This window comes from Colletotrichum godetiae, assembly GCF_030913485.1.
Source record: "Colletotrichum godetiae strain CBS 193.32 chromosome Unknown BDP55scaffold_15, whole genome shotgun sequence".
NCBI classification, from domain to species: Eukaryota; Fungi; Ascomycota; class Sordariomycetes; order Glomerellales; family Glomerellaceae; genus Colletotrichum; species Colletotrichum godetiae.
The window spans coordinates 727,627-742,531 of record NW_026851263.1 but is presented as its reverse complement, the minus strand read 5'-3'; the positions used below and the strand labels follow the sequence as shown (position 1 = coordinate 742,531).

The 14,905-nt window shown below is 54.3% G+C and overlaps 4 protein-coding genes across 4 annotated transcripts; all 4 read right to left on the bottom strand.

Annotated features, from left to right (window-relative positions):
* Positions 1 to 1,260: 1,260 nt before the first annotated feature.
* BDP55DRAFT_94112 (uncharacterized protein) lies at positions 1,261 to 1,821 on the bottom strand. Its single transcript, XM_060581332.1, has 2 exons — positions 1,501 to 1,821; positions 1,261 to 1,384 (listed from the first exon to the last, which is right to left on the bottom strand). The coding sequence occupies exon 1, from the start codon at positions 1,766 to 1,768 to the stop codon at positions 1,514 to 1,516; it is 255 nt and encodes an 84-aa protein (XP_060431221.1). The 5' UTR covers positions 1,769 to 1,821; the 3' UTR covers positions 1,261 to 1,384; positions 1,501 to 1,513.
* A 785-nt stretch (positions 1,822 to 2,606) lies between these two features.
* BDP55DRAFT_727452 (GRIM-19 protein) lies at positions 2,607 to 3,617 on the bottom strand (the record flags this gene model as incomplete). Its single annotated transcript, XM_060579311.1, has 4 exons — positions 2,607 to 2,652; positions 2,751 to 2,903; positions 3,130 to 3,236; positions 3,567 to 3,617. The coding sequence occupies 4 exons, from the start codon at positions 3,615 to 3,617 to the stop codon at positions 2,607 to 2,609; spliced, it is 357 nt and encodes a 118-aa protein (XP_060431220.1).
* Positions 3,618 to 4,342: 725 nt separating this feature from the next.
* On the bottom strand, positions 4,343 to 6,853 carry BDP55DRAFT_549565 (uncharacterized protein; the record flags this gene model as incomplete). The annotated part of the gene is made up of 1 exon (XM_060568941.1): positions 4,343 to 6,853. The coding sequence occupies one exon, from the start codon at positions 6,851 to 6,853 to the stop codon at positions 4,343 to 4,345; it is 2,511 nt and encodes an 836-aa protein (XP_060431219.1).
* Positions 6,854 to 9,862: 3,009 nt separating this feature from the next.
* Positions 9,863 to 14,441, bottom strand: BDP55DRAFT_549682 (glycosyltransferase family 28 domain-containing protein; the record flags this gene model as incomplete). Its single annotated transcript, XM_060568951.1, has 4 exons — positions 9,863 to 10,144; positions 10,200 to 13,385; positions 13,449 to 13,546; positions 13,604 to 14,441. 4 exons carry the CDS (start codon positions 14,439 to 14,441, stop codon positions 9,863 to 9,865), a joined length of 4,404 nt encoding a protein of 1,467 aa, XP_060431218.1.
* Positions 14,442 to 14,905: the final 464 nt, after the last annotated feature.

Sequence of the window (14,905 nt, the reverse complement as noted above, 5' to 3'; positions counted from 1 at the left end):
GGTATGCTTTAGTTCGGGACGAGTTCTCAAGAAGGCTACACTCCACCCGGCTAAATCCTCAGAAGGTTTCAAGGTCTAACTTGTAAAATCACAGCGAAGATCATCGCGGGCCTTGTCACTTCGTCCATCCCTCCGTGAATAGACCGTCTGGTATGACGATTAACCAATTTTCGTGGGAAAGCTCCACTTTTACCTCGACCGAGACTCGGAGGCACCCAGGGAAGCATATCCACGCACACCCAAGGCAGACTTTACTCCTTGCTGAGATGCCAATCTGCCCGCAGCTAGGCGTTCCTCTGGTTATGCTGACCTTGGCGCCGTACACTGCAATCTTAACTCCCTCCAAGGTAGCGCCATCTGCTTGGAGCAAGCCATGACACCTCCTCATCGAAATTGCCTGCTTGCAGTATCTTACGTAGTTGCACAAGAGACCAAGGATATGGCATAGCCCGGTTCTTGCTGAATAAAGGCTTCCTCTAAAGCTGCCTTCCTCGATGTCTTATCCCCTACTGCGGCAACTCGAGTACACGCCATGTCACCCATCACTAGGTCCAGACTTACGTTCCACGTCTAATCTGCGCCGGTCTTGTCACCAAAGCCAAAGAGAAAGGTGACCGGGCCATTTTTCTGCAGGAAAACGAATCATAGGGCCTTGACCTTGTTCCGCAAGAGGGGATGCAGAGGTCTAGGAGCAGTCTGCCTCTGCTTACAGTGCCGAAGAACAAGCGAGCAGTCTCTATCTATTCAACTTCAAGCAGGTCAAATAGTACCGCTAGTTGAGGACTTTCCGTCGTCTAAACCGAAGCATCTTCGCTGGGCCCAAAGAGGTCTCTCTGGACGTAGATTCACTATTTCCTACGGCTAAACATCATCTCATGCCAGCCACACCCAACCGACTCAGATGCTTCTTAGTGGACATGGCATGTACACAATTATTTCATTCTTAGGACCGAGGGGTGGCAAGCTGAATGATCACGGGAGTAAGCAGCCTAAGTCACCATTACTACTAGCTGGTAAGCGTGCGCCCGAGGTGGTCTCCATTCTTCACTGCAAAACTAACTCATCATGAACGGACGAGAAGAAGTACCAACGGTTCCAATTCGCTCACGACAAAGTTTACCTGACGGTCTGCCTTCTTAATTTCTCCTGACGGATTATCTATGGCAGCAAGACTCTCTATTTACTCCGAGCTAGAGAACACATACTTGAGTAGACCCTCGAGGCAGGCAGATTCAATACCACCCTTACTACGTAGAAGCATCACTCGCTTGGTTACACAGGCCTTGTAATGTATCAAGAGTGCTTGTAGAGTGTTCGTGTATCAATTAGCTTCACAAAGCCAACGAAGTTTGGCTGAATAAGTTCAAGTTACTTGGCCTACCTCCTTCCTCTCAAGCGACTATCAGTCACGAGGTGTGACATGTCTCGTTGGATTACAACGATATGGACATGATAAACCCAAATGCAACAGGACCTTTGGAGCGGTTATGATTGACTTACATGCTTCGCGTCCTCATGTTCTAGCGAAACCTAGAACCTCGGAAGGCTTGACCCCCGTTTTCATCCAGAGAGCAATCTTTCCACAAAGTTTGTGTCGTCGACAACCCAACACCAAGTCATTCCTCGAGTTGGCGGCTCTCCTGAACCAATCAGGCTTACGCTTTGCCCAACGTGAGGCAACCACTACGTGTGACGCCATTGACAAGTGCAAAAACATGGCGATAGTCTCACTTTCAAACATAGAACCGCGCCCTCCGGCCGAGGTCATGCCCAATCAGACACGCGGAGATCCGCTTTTACCGCGAGAGAAGCCGCAGCTTCAAGAGGTGCGGAGCGCGAGTAGAAACTCATCGGTATCTCTGTGAGTGTGCATATATGCAGGCTGTGATGGACATCATGGCATGTCCAATCATATGGCCACCATATATGCAGTATTTGCTCTGTAGCGCTCGGTGATCTCCAAGGACTGCTGCGCCTCGACTTCACTGCAATCTTTAACCCCCCCCGAAGGCCTCAAGTACAGCAAGAGTGTAACCTTGGTTGAGCTGTGTTTTTCTGATTTGCTCTACATCAGGGCCACAAAAACGCCTAGTCGTGTGCCTGCATGCCAATTTGACATCCACATCCAATCAACCATTGATGGCCTCATTTACCTCCGTGGCGGTGCAAACCCCGGACCAATGCGGCCTTTCACTGCGGCTCTTTCACTGCGATTTTAACTCATCCCGAGGGATAAGAGACAAACACAACACCTCGAGCAGGCCATCCGGGTACTGTCCATCTGCTCCCAGATGCTTGGTTTCATCTGTTTGATTGGCGACGCGTTTGGCAAATCAATGAGCAGTTGAGTACCCGATGCCGTTGGCCTGAAGGGTCGCGTTATGGTTCCATTTCGGCCCAAGGCGTGGTGAAGCGCATGCTGCAGCCAGTATCCTGCTGGATGGTCGACATCATCATTGAACAAGTTGTCTTGGTTCTCTCCATCCCGAAAAGTATCATATACACACGCCGGCAATCTGCCAGCTTCTTTTGCCCCAAATCTTCTTCCTCTCCAACATCTCCTCTCCAACCCCTTCTCTCTTCCGCCAGATACAAGTATGGAAAATCTAGTTCTTGCTCTGCGGCGCAAGAGCAAAGGTAGGACGAACGAATCTGTATATCGCAAGTCAGCTGTCTTCTTCCAAATTTCCATAAACAACCATCCTCTCCCAAGGAAGAGTCGGCAAGGGGGAAGGGGCATGTCAACATACCTCTCGTTGTGGTAGACCTTGGTGTTCTCGCCCAACAGCTCCTTCTCTCTCGCCTGGTCGGCGTACCACCTACGGACCTGGTCGCGGTCCTCCTCGGCCTGGAGGAGGGGAATAATGTGAATACGCGCCCACATCTTCTCTCTCGCCAGCTCGCTGTGTCTGGTTAGCATTGCAATCCTCGAGACCATGTCTCCCGTGATGGCTCTTATACCCCCTCTGATGTTTGTTCGTCGTTGCGTGCTTCCTGTAGTCGAGGTGCCTCAGTGCCCCTCATTGAGCAGTAGGGCATCTCGTCTGCTAGATCGCCCGCAACTCCGTTCATAGTCCAGATAGAGGGTATTGCAATCGACGTGTCGGGCGTCACTGGGTCGCAACGTACTTGGATTCTCGGATACCCTTGGTCAAGTGGTACCATCCGTATCCCATCACCAGTCCCATACCGAGCAACATTGTGCCGGGGCGGAATCCACGGGCGGGCAGGTTGCGCTGTTTACAATTATCAGCATGATTCCTTCGGCAGTCTGTGGTCCCTCGTCGCCTCTTCGTCGTTTCCCAGTGCGTGATCCAGAGCCCAGATATCCCTTCCTAAGCAATCTCGTCTGGTTCCAATTCGGCATCCTCGGTCGGAGGCCCAATTCGACAGTCGACGGCGTCCAGTCCAAGTGTTCCTTCTCCCAGCTGCTTCCTCTTGCCATGTCGCTATTGCCATCAACAACTCTCGCCCGTTCGACCCGGCAATCCCTTCTCAAGTCCTCCTCTTGCGACTCCCTCTCCTCCACGCTCCCTCAATCCCTCCGCCGCGCCAAAGCAACTCACCTTGTACTGCACAGCCTGGTAACCCCCCGCAGGCGGCATATCCTGAGGCATCCTGTCTCAATCGTTTCCTACCGACCCAACGCGGTCGGCTGCGCTCGTCTAGAGGGTGTGTATAGTTTCGTCGAGTGACTGGCGTCGGATCAATTGCCCCTTCGTTCGTCAGGGAGTCAATTGAATTGCGTATCGAACAGACTATTGACGTCGTTCGAGAGATCGGGGGTATCGGCGTCGGTTCGACGGGGTCGTGTGGGTTGCGATGCGATATGGTGGTCGTCGAGCTCGAGATTCCAGGACAAGCTTTGGCCTGGGGTGCCTCAGGTGATTGTTTTCGGGTCGATGGTGATTCGCTCAATTGGCCGACCGATTATGTAAGGCATATTGTGGACCCATTCAATATCCCTCACCGAGATTACCCCTCGGTGAGCAATTCGACACCACTGGCAACTCACAGTGTCACTCAACTTTAGCCATGAAAATGCTGTTGGAGTTGAAATATCGAACAGGCCATAAATTTCAAGTGGCTAGATATGCACCGACCCAATACCGTTTCGTCTATTCACCACCTCAGCGTACTGTATTGAATCCTACACATATTTGCACATCTCAACTCCATGCCATGCTTCGCCAACGGAAAGGCTGGGGTATAAACCGAATAAACCATAGCCAACCAACTTTTTCTTTCTCACTTCCCCACCTTCTTCCTCACTTTTGCGGCCTCCCCTTCCTAGCTTCTTTTTATATGCACCATGCCTCTCGCTGCACGGTGGTCAGGAGCACTAGTCCTCCCCGGCGGCCGCGAGCTCGGCCTCGAGGTCTGCCTCGAGATCGTCCTCGTCAAAGTCGTCCACTCCGTTCGCAGCGGCGCCGTCCGGTATGAGCGCGACATCCTCCTCGTCGCCCGTAACTTGAGGGGTAGGTAGGCTGCTCGATTCGTTGTTGTCCTCGACGTTGGGAGTCCGTACTGAGCTCAGCTTAGAAGCACCACGGCTCTTGGCAATGCGTTGCTTCTTGGACAGCGCACTTCCACCTTCGTCGGAGGCCGTGTCGTCGTCCATGGCTTTCCTCTTGGTGCCGCCAGTGACCGGATTTGAGGAGTCTTGGGATGATGGCAAGTCTTCGCCGGCATCGGTATCGCCACTACGGCTTTCCGTGTCGGCATCTGAGCTGTCGTCGTCGCTTCCGAGGAACTCCTTCATCTCGTCATCGACGCCTTCCCAATCAAACGACTTCAAGCCGTCTATCGGACTGACTTGACCGTCCTCAAACTCCAGCATCATACTCTCTTCATCCCCGTCCTGATCGCCTTCGTCTTCGTCAGAAGCATCATCGTCTTCCTCGAGTACACGTTGCTCGCCCGTTTCATCAATGATAGTCAGGTGCGGCCGTGAGTCATCGCCATCGGCATCAGAAATTGTGTCTGCATCCGTAGACTCGGACAAGGCGAGCTGACGCCGGTCTGCTGGGTGAACTTCGACCAAGTAGGGTGCTTCGTCGACACGTTGCCACTGGCTGAGGCTATCAGATAGCCAATTTTGGCTAACAATCTTAATACTCGAAATCTTGGCTGCCTGCCTGACCTTTTGAGTCCGCGGGCGAGACGTTGAAATAACGAGATGAGTGACCTGCTTGGAAACCCTGGTTGAGATTTGAGCACCAAAGCTCATGGCTTGGATGCCAATCTCGGACTGCAGGACGTCGACGCCGAGGGGAACGAGGCCAGACAGGACAATCGTAGTGCCTTCGAGGGTCGCGGCCTTCATCGTATCGAGGACTTCGCCAACGTCTGGAACGGCGTCGAGATCGATGCCGTCGTCGCCCGATTTCTTCCGCGGGGCAGACTGTGTAGGTGCGGCGGCGCGTTTCTCGTCGTATTCGCTATAGAATTTGTGGTGTAGTTGAGTGAGGTGTTGTTGTAAGTATTGCAGCTCGGCATCGTCGTCGCGGAGGACTTGCGATCGATGTTGTACTGTCATGATATGTGCGCCATTTTCGGCCTCCTGTGTGACCTGTTCGTTTTGTTCATCTTCTTTGTCAAGTGCCTCTTGCATGTGGAGAAGCGGCCTTTCCTTGATCTGTTGTTCCAACAATTTTTCTTGCTCTCCGCTTTGTGCTTCCTGCAGGATCTTGTCGTCGCCGCTGCTCATTTTTACCAGTTCGTCAATGGCAGACACCTTGCCATTTGGTTGGTCGGCTGTTGACGCCTCGCTCGTCGGCGCCTCGCTTGTTGGGGCTGCTGGTGTTGGCTTCGCTTCGGGTGCGGGTGGCGCGGGTAGAATATCTTGTCTCTTGGGGAGGAAACTTGAGTTGATATCGCCGATGCCCTTGAAGAAATCGTATGGCACAACCTTGATCAGATTGGGGCGATTGCTCGGCCACACATCTGCTCTGTCGTCGATAATGACCACCATATTCGTGTTCACTGGGAATAATCGCTGGAGACTCTTTGATATCATGCTTCCGTTCTCGTCACGGCTGATGACGCGGTTGCCAAAGAGTTTCTGCTGAGGGTCGACAATCTTGGCAATGTTGAGAGCGTATGCGCGCGTTCCCATTGTGTAAACGTGCAACTCGTAAAGCTCGGCAACCTTCTCGAGGAACTCGGCAAGACCGGGACGCATCTTGATATAGTACCAGCAGCCGGATGTGACCATCCCCCGGGGGCCTTCATCATTGAGCTGGAACTTCTTGACGTCCTTGACGGCATTGTAATTGGGATTTGACGGGTCCTCCATCCACTCGCCAACCGTAGGCTCGATACAGGCGTGGATAATGGTTTGGTCGAGATCGACCACGAGACTCAGCTTCCGTTGTCGTAGCAGACGCTTCTGGGTATCGGACTCGGCACGCGCAGCCAGGTCGCCGCTGACCATGAGGCCGGTCTGGTCGTGTGTCATGTTGATAGTGGCGCGCTGGGTATCGCGTTCGGCAGTGGCCCAGTTCACCTCGGTCATGTCCTTACCGCAGATGGCGCACAAGCCCTGGAACTGGATCTCGTGGGAGCAGGCCTCCTCGACCATCATGCACGGCGCGTCGCGCGTGAATGTCATGCCTTCCTTGAGACGCCATTCCTTGAGTGTGCCTTCGGCCGGACTATCCCAGCCGACGACTGTGGTTTCCTCCTCTTGCCAGGTGTTGCCGGCGATGGGGTCGCCGACCTCGCGCATCCATTTGAAGGAGTACTCTAGCACGCTCTCCTGTTTTTGGACAGTGTCGCCGGGGCGCTTGAGGAGTTTTGTAATGGTGATCGGGTAGCGGAGTCGCGCTCCTAGTGAAAGTAGCTTGCCCATGATGACGGCAGGCTACTGGGAGGGTTTGGTCTAAAAGTCTGTCGCGATGGGAAAAGGTCCAAGGTCAGCAAAGTGGGCTTTGAAACACGCGCGTGCGCGCAAGTGGATGGCAAAGTGGAAAACGCAAGCAAGGATTGGAAGAAGACGTGACACAGCGCGCGGTAGGCGGCTGCGAAGAGGTCGGGTGCTTCAATGACGTCTCGAAAGTCGAGGGAGGAGGTGCGACGAACCTAATGAGACTCCCCCAGTAACAATCTGAGAAGGTGCCGGTGTAGTGGCCAATCCCATTGCCCCGAAGCTGACGAGGGGAGTGTTTGACGAATACGCAACAGACGGGGAAGCTCTGGAGCGTTGCGTTGGGATGAGATGGACGGATAGGTGTAAGATGGGTGAAGAGCTATGCAAAGCTGTTGTCGTGGTTGGTTGTTGGTGGAGAGCGGCAAGAAGAGGAAGAAACGCGTGGGAAGGCCGTATTCTTCTTAGCCTTGACTAACGTACTAGCTGAATATTCCTCAAGTGCCCTAGTCGCAATTGAGTTTTTTGGTGACGTGATGCAATTGAACGGTATGCCGGATCCTTTCGCGCGAGATGTTCGTTTGCTTGACGCGTGCTATCCGTAACGTGGTGGGATGAAGTCGGAGCTGGTCTCGATGCGAATCGCAATGGAAGTTGCTGATGCTCTCACTCGCTTGGGGTTCGGGGGGTGTGGAGATTTTGGAGCTCGGGGATTTCGAGTGGAGGCGGGCACCTTCAGGTCTGGACCGAACCGTGACGTACACCGCAAGCAGGGCAAGGTGAAGGCAAGGTGAAGCGTGGTAAAGGGGAACCAACCGGGAAGCCCAGGCGAAGCCGCGAGACGGGGGTGAGGTGGGGTCGGCTGTCGGGGAGCACTGACCACTTGGGGAGCTGGAGCGGGTCCGGGTCGATCGGGGTTTCGCAGGAATACTTTTCCGGATGCAGCTTTTTAGGCGGCGGGATGAGTGGGGCGCGGTGCTGGAGTGTCCCGTTGGGCGGGGCAGAGTTTGCCGAGGACTGGCAGCGGAAACAGTGAACGGTTTGTGTTGGTGGTGTTGGCGCTGATGGTCTTGGTGTGTGTACCTGTTCTGGCAGGATCAAGTACCTCGGTGTCTTCGGCAGTCCGTTGCTTTGCCAAGGCCTCGAATGTTTGGTGATGGAACGTTGAGGTACAGCAGCTGCAAGTTGATCTGGATTTTACGTTTGTGTCTGTGATGATACCGTACTCGAATGCGGGTAATTCAGAATTATCTCTTGCTGTATCACCTTCAAGGCAGCTGTGGTGTGATGTCTGGAGTATGGAGTGCTGCGATGCTGGACAGAAGGAGGAGAGAAAAAGGTACAAGGCCTGAGCTGTCGGGGTACAAGGTAAAAGCTGGTAGTGTCACTGCTGGTCGCTGGCAGAGGGGGAAAAGGCAGCCTTTTTGGTGTCCGTCAACCACTATCACCTGAGCCACCCCCTTCTGAAAGAGTGGGATGCGATGGCCTATTTGTACCTGCTGTAGCACCCCAGCCTGCTTCTCCGTGATGCAGCCATCCTCCTCTCCGCTGATGGTGCCAGCCGGCTTCAAGTGGTGGCCGCCTGGCGACCCCTGCATGAGAGCTTCACGAATCATCCCCTTGTTCATTCCCCAACTCGTCCCTCACTCACCCTCACCTCACTCACTCACTCCGCTTTGCTCTCAATCTTCTTTCTTACTCTGTCCAGTCTGTCAGTCTCTTGTGCAGTACCAGTGCATGAGAAGTCTCTCATCCCAGCTGTGAGGTCCATCATCCCACCTCTTCCAGCCAGTCACACCTTTTGCTCTCATCATTGGGTTACAACAGGGAGCCTCTTCAAACAAGCACAACCAACGATGAGTCACGTGAAGATTTTACTCAGGATAGCTCCAATCTGTGAACCTGATGAGAATAATTCCTCAAGCCACTCCACAAAGCCTCATTGAACACACTCTTCTGGAAGGCTTCGTATTACCTCAGCTATTCCCACTCTCAGTCACGCGCCCATAAGCTCCACTGAGAGTTCCCATGTAGGCGAAAAACGGGAGAGGCAAAGATGCCGTGGTCAGCAAACACCAGTGACCACCTGCATCTCTGACTCCCTCCCAAAAGTGGCGTGAACTCGGCACCTCACATGAGCAGCAACACAGCCTCCCACTACCTAACCTCAACCTCTCTTGTCTCCTGATTCTTTCCAACTCACTCTCCCAGCTTGTCAACAAAACCCCCTCTTCACTTGGCCCCATCCAGCAGCTGCTGCTTTCAGCTCCCCCATCTCTGCCGGCATTGCCTTGATGCTGCCAACCCCCGTCTCGTCTGTCTTGTGGTGAGATGCTCCAATAGCGTGATAATCCATGTACATCGAGATGCAGCTCAAATAGAGTAACGCGGAGAGAGCTTCCCCCGGACTTTACCTGGTCTGATATCTTTCTCTTTCCACCCTGATCGACGTGCATCTCTATACATGACCCCCCACCTGGAAGCATCAAGCAGCACAGAACACATCAAAGCCGTTGGAGACTCTACTTATAACCTTTAATTGAGGCTGCATCATCAAATATCGCTCTTACTCGTTTGCATTTCCAGACTGGACTCCTTCGTTACCAATAGAAAAAAAGTCATAATCGAGTATTAATGTACTCTCTATCCATGAGTATGGGTGCCACATTGTCCTGTGTCCCCAGTGCCGTTCGTTCTGATCACGCCACAACCCCGGAAACAGTCAGTCGTTCATTTCCCCCGTCTCCTACCCCAGACTCCGAACCAGAAAAAAAGAAGGAAAAAAAAACTTCTTGCCCAGAATCCTCTAGCAAGTCCGTGAAACGCCGTGCCAGCCAATGTTCATTCATTTCAATACCTTGGTGACGTCCTCGAGTCCCCGACACATTCCCAATCCGATCCCATACCATCCACCTCAGATGTTGTTGGCCTCGGAGTCGAGTCGCCTAAAATGCTATTCCCTAGCGCCTCACTAAGCAGCTCCCGGTTAACCCCCTAGGCCACCGGTTGCTGTGAGGGCGAGGGCGAGGCACGCATCACCCTGTTTCCGAGAGGCTTGTCTCCCGGAAGACCGGGTAGTGCCCCCATCTCGGAGAGCTTCTTGGTCGTCACATCCGGGTCGGGCTCGTCGTTCCCTATAAACGTCCAGCTCTCCTCGGCCTCCTCATCTTCGTCTTCTTCGGCATGCGCGTGCTTGCCTGCCTTTTTCTTGATCAAGCTCGTCGCGTACTCCATGTCGCGGTACAGGCACTGAATCGCGTTATCCACGCCACGTTCCTGTTATTTATTAGTTGACCGTTGAGTCTCAAATTGGGTCGGAATTGTGACTTACACTGCGAATCTGCTCACCCAGCACGCGAGCCTTGACAATCATACGGTCGTTATGCGTAGCTTCCCAAAGCGCGCGGGCGAAGGAGACTGCACCCCATTTCTTCAGACAGATACCGACGCCAATGTCCTCGACTCTGCCACCAAAGAAGAACTGATCACCAAAGAAGGGCCGGATGATGGTAGGAATACCAGCCCTCAAGCTGGCACCCGTCGTGCCGGATCCACCGTGGTGGGCGGCCGCATCAATCTGTGAGAACAGCCAGTCGTGGGGCGCACTCTTGATGACGAAAATCTCGGGCGGGATGACCGGCTCGTCCTTTGCGCTCTCTGCGTCGCCCGGCTTGGCCACGCGATCCGACCAGCCCTTAGACAAGATGCAGCGCACATCGGCCTTTTGAACGGCGTCGATGACTTCTTGGGTCATCTTGGCCGTGTCGTTCACAATAATTGATCCGAAACCGACGTACACGAGCTTCTTCTCGTCGGCCCTCGCCTTGGCAATGAAGTCAACGAGTTCCTGGGGCGGCTTGAAATCCGTACCCTCCTCCAAGAACCAGTAGCCTGTAACGCGAATCCAGTCCGAAAAGTCTAGAGGCGGTGCGACCACGTACTCGGAGAAGTTGTAGAGGAACGGGACTTTGTTGGGTTGCATCTTCTCGAGGCTGGTGTTCGGCAGCTTGAGCGTGTTGTTGCGCCAGCGATTGACCTGATGAGCAGTCGCCTTCCAAAAAATGTTGTCAAACATGACGTACGTCATGTAGTTGTATGCACCACCCATCTTGTATTCGGGCATAACGAATGCATGAGGGTAGGCTCTGGTCCGGGTCCACGGCATGGTGAAGGCTCTGAAGTAGGGAATGGAGAGCTTCTCCGCAATGTGAATGCCTGCCATGGCACTGGGACTCTCGATGAGAAGATCAGAGCCCTGGCAAGCCTCCCAAGCTGAGACCAGCAGCTCATCCAGCCAGCCACGGAACATAGAGTTGGCCTCCCGCAAGAAAGCCCACGTGAATGTGCCGTTCTCGATGCATAGTCTCATGAGTTCACCAGGGTCACCGTCAACCTTTGCGAATTCGATGCCGTGGCCCTCGATCCAGTCTTTGAACTCGGCGTGAGTAGCAATCCGAGGCTTATGACCTTCTGCGATTAAGCCCTTGCACAGGGCAATGTATGGCTGCACGTCACCTCTGGAGCCAATCGTCAAGCAGGTGATCTTCATTGAGTGAGGAGGCTTGAAGTTGAGGAACGAGGCTTTCGGGTCGTCGAACAATATTGTCGGAGCATCGCTAACGCGTGAGCCTTCCTTTGGCAGGCGAAGTTCGTGATCGTGGAATTCCTCGACTTGACGCGCTTCCTTCAGCGCGTCGCGCTCGGCCATGGCGTTCTCCTCTTCTTCCTTTTCGTCCAGGTCGAGGTCTCCCGATTCCTTGAGGTAGCGTGTCGTCTCCAGGCTCTGAAGCAAAGTAACGGCGCAATCGTCTCTGAGCTCGGCCTGGCCAAACTCGAAAAAAACCTCTTCGTGGCCGCGAATAACAACCACCAAACCGGAGTAGCCGAAACGAAATCCCTTCTCCTTGTCCACGTTTTCGATATCCTTCAAGGGCAGAATGAGCTTGGTCCTTGTTCCAGGCAACAAGCTGCGGAAGCAAAAGGACTTGTCGCTGATGTAGATCTTGCCATATAATGGCAGGACACGCAAGATGTAGCCGAAGTAGGTCGCTTGAAGCTTCTCCGTCTCGGGGAGCGCGAAATGTGCGCGGAATCGATCCATGGAAGTCTGGATCTTGCCCTCTGCATCCTCGTATAAATCTTCATCGTCCGTTTTGATTTCGGGCGGAGCATCGTAGTGCTTGCGGCCGCCTCGCCACATGCCAGATACCTTTTCAACGTAGCCCATAGATTCCGTTGCCAGCATTGAGCCCAACTTACCACTAGTACTGTTGAGATACTGGGCAAAGGCGCCCACACGCTGCAAGGGGAATGCGCCCATCTTGGTAATGCTCTGCAGTGTCGGGGTCACGGGAAGCTTGTCGCCATCATTAATGGAACCCGTTGTTGCAGCATGCTGGCCACTGTATGCAGCCAATGCCGGGGGACTTCTGTTGTCGCGGCGTTGATTCTTCTCCAGCTCCGTCCGGGAGGCAGAAGCTGAGCGTCGCACCGTGGGGTTTTGGAAAACGTCGCTGCCACGCAGGATCTGGCTCGCCGAAGGGTCCTCATTCGATGATGCCACCATGCCTGAATAGCTCGGGTCTTCCATAGAAGACTGCACATATGAATCGGTAGAGCCTTGCTTATGGGGCCCGTGACGAGAGTCGTCCAGACGGTTCCTGCTCATGGAGCGCCGATTGCCGCTGAAGCTGCGCCGAGGCGAGGAATCGCGAATGATAGTCGACAGGTCCAAACTACGGCGGCGGAACCCCCTGAAGGCATCGAAACTAGCTCGCGAAGCATCCATACTGGCGCGTGGGCTGAGAGCCGCGGGGCTGTGAGCAGATAGGGGTGACAGCGTCGCCTTGACAGCATCGGGCAGCTTGGTCGTCCTAAGCTTCGGCGGCGCGATGCGTCTACTTGCGCTCATGGAGCTGCGGGCCGAAGCTGGTACCGACTGCCTCGATTGCCTCTCCTGCTCTTCCTGTGCTTGCGCTGCCTTGAGGAGGGCCGCATCCTTTGCGCTTGACGAGGCATCCTCAATGAGGATCTTAAGCACACTGATGGCATCCTTGCCAAAGCTGAAAAAGGAGAAAAAGTACTCGTCGATGGCGTAGGTCTCGTCGTTGTCAATGACACGAATCTTGCAAGTATCAGCAAATTCGAGCATTTGAGTATCCTCGATGTCGATGACGTTCTCGATAGGCAGCGAGATCTTTACGCTATCGCCCTCATTGTGAGATCGGAAGATGACTCTCTGCAGGCTCTTGACCCATTCCTTGGCACTGGGGGCGCTATCGGCGCGGAAGTGGTATGTCCGGTGGTGAGTGACGACGGTGAAGGTGAGGCCGTCCTTGTTGTTGTTCACGCTGGCTGAGATACCGTAGCGAAGGTCGATCTGGCCGCTGGGGAAGTAGACATTGGAGGGGTCCTTGTAGTATGCCAGAACATCGCCCTTGAGGCGGAACCAGTAGCGATTGTACTTTGGATTGCGCTTGCCGCTCTTGGATAGATAGCCCGACTTGACGACCTCATGCTGTGGTTGCTGTTAGTATTTACTGTAGGATTGGGTTGTAGGTAAGGCAAGGGGAGTACGCACCGCCTTCTTGGGAAGGTAGGCATAGAAGCAGATGTGCTTTGCCGTGATGTACATGTAACCCTGGAGTAGTACGCTCTGGAGCAACCAACAAGGGTATTCTACGGCGTATTAGCTGAAAGCGCCCGTTGCCGGTGGAGCATTATTCATGAACATACCCTCAATGACAGCTTCGGGATGGTCAAATTCAAAGATGTCCTGCAGACGGCGCGCCAACGCAGTGGAGCTTGAATCAGCAGAGTCGCTGTAGTTCAGCTGGTCGCTAGACCGGCGGTCGACGTCGAAGCTGGGTCTCGCGGACATTTCGGCCTTTGCCTCGAGCATCCTGCTCATAACGGGGGCGAGACGGTGGCCGTCTTGGTCGTCGTCTTCTCTTGTATCATCGGCGGGTTGGGACGGAGAGGCCTCGGAGGTGTCGCTAGCCTCCTCGGAGGTGGGCTCCAGCTTGGAGGTCTCTTTTTTGGACTTGTGCCGTGGCAGACGTGGGAGCGCCGGTAGCGATCGGAGGAGCTTGGAGCCGGAGATCTTGCGCCGGTGTTTCTCGGTCTTGGAAGATGAATCCTTCTTGAGGACGGTCGTCTTTGACAAGTCGGAATCGTTCTGGCGGCGCTGTTTGCGATGCAAGAGGTGGCCGATGCCGTGTACCTTGTCGTCACCAGCATCCAACTTATCGGCACCGTGACGGCGAGTGGGTTCGTTCTCGTCGGGGCTTTCCTCGTCGCTGGATTCAAAGCGATCGTGGAAGTCAACTCGTGAGCCGGCGGCAGCAATGAGACCGAAGATGGACTGGTTCATATTCATGAACATGGGCGGGCCCTGCTGCGGTACCAGATCCTCCTCTCTACTATCGTCGCCCTCCTTTAACCTTTCAGGCAGCTCCATCGTCGGGGTATTCGATTCGTGCCGCTTCTTCTGTAACTTCTTGCCTACGCGCTTCTTGACATCGTCCTCGCCGAAGCTGACGCTCGCGGCGCCAGCTGGAGCGGGCGACGCCATCGCTATCGGGGTGTTCGGTCGGTCGGTCGGTGGGAGGCAGTCGAGCGATTGGTAGGTCGAAGGCTACCTTGATTAGGTAGGACTTCTTATGTGTTGTCGACCTCTTTGTCCGGGCGACACGGGTGGTGGAGAGGCGGGGAAGGCGAAAGGCGATACTGCGGCAGCGGAAGCGTCGCACTGGCGGAGAGGAGGGTGGGAGGGTGGAGGAAGATTCGTGTGGCTACAGCGGGTTCATTCGGGCGATGACGATAAGGTTCGAGTTCGCGGGAGGGTTACGGAATAGAGGACAAGGCAAGCCGGGGCCAAAGTCGGATGGCGATAAAGTACAGAGTTAATGGCCAGGTAAGGAAAGGTAAGGTAAGCAAGGTGAGGTAAGAAAGGTATCCGTGGGTTGGGCCGTTGGTTTGGGATGAAGACGGAATGGCAGTCAGAGACACGGCGGCAATCTTGAAGAATGTGCTGTG

Coding starts and splice junctions, on each gene's coding strand:
- BDP55DRAFT_94112 (XM_060581332.1), bottom strand. CDS start 1,768: ATGACCTCGGCCGGAGGGCGCGGTTCTATGTTTGAAAGTGAGACTATC.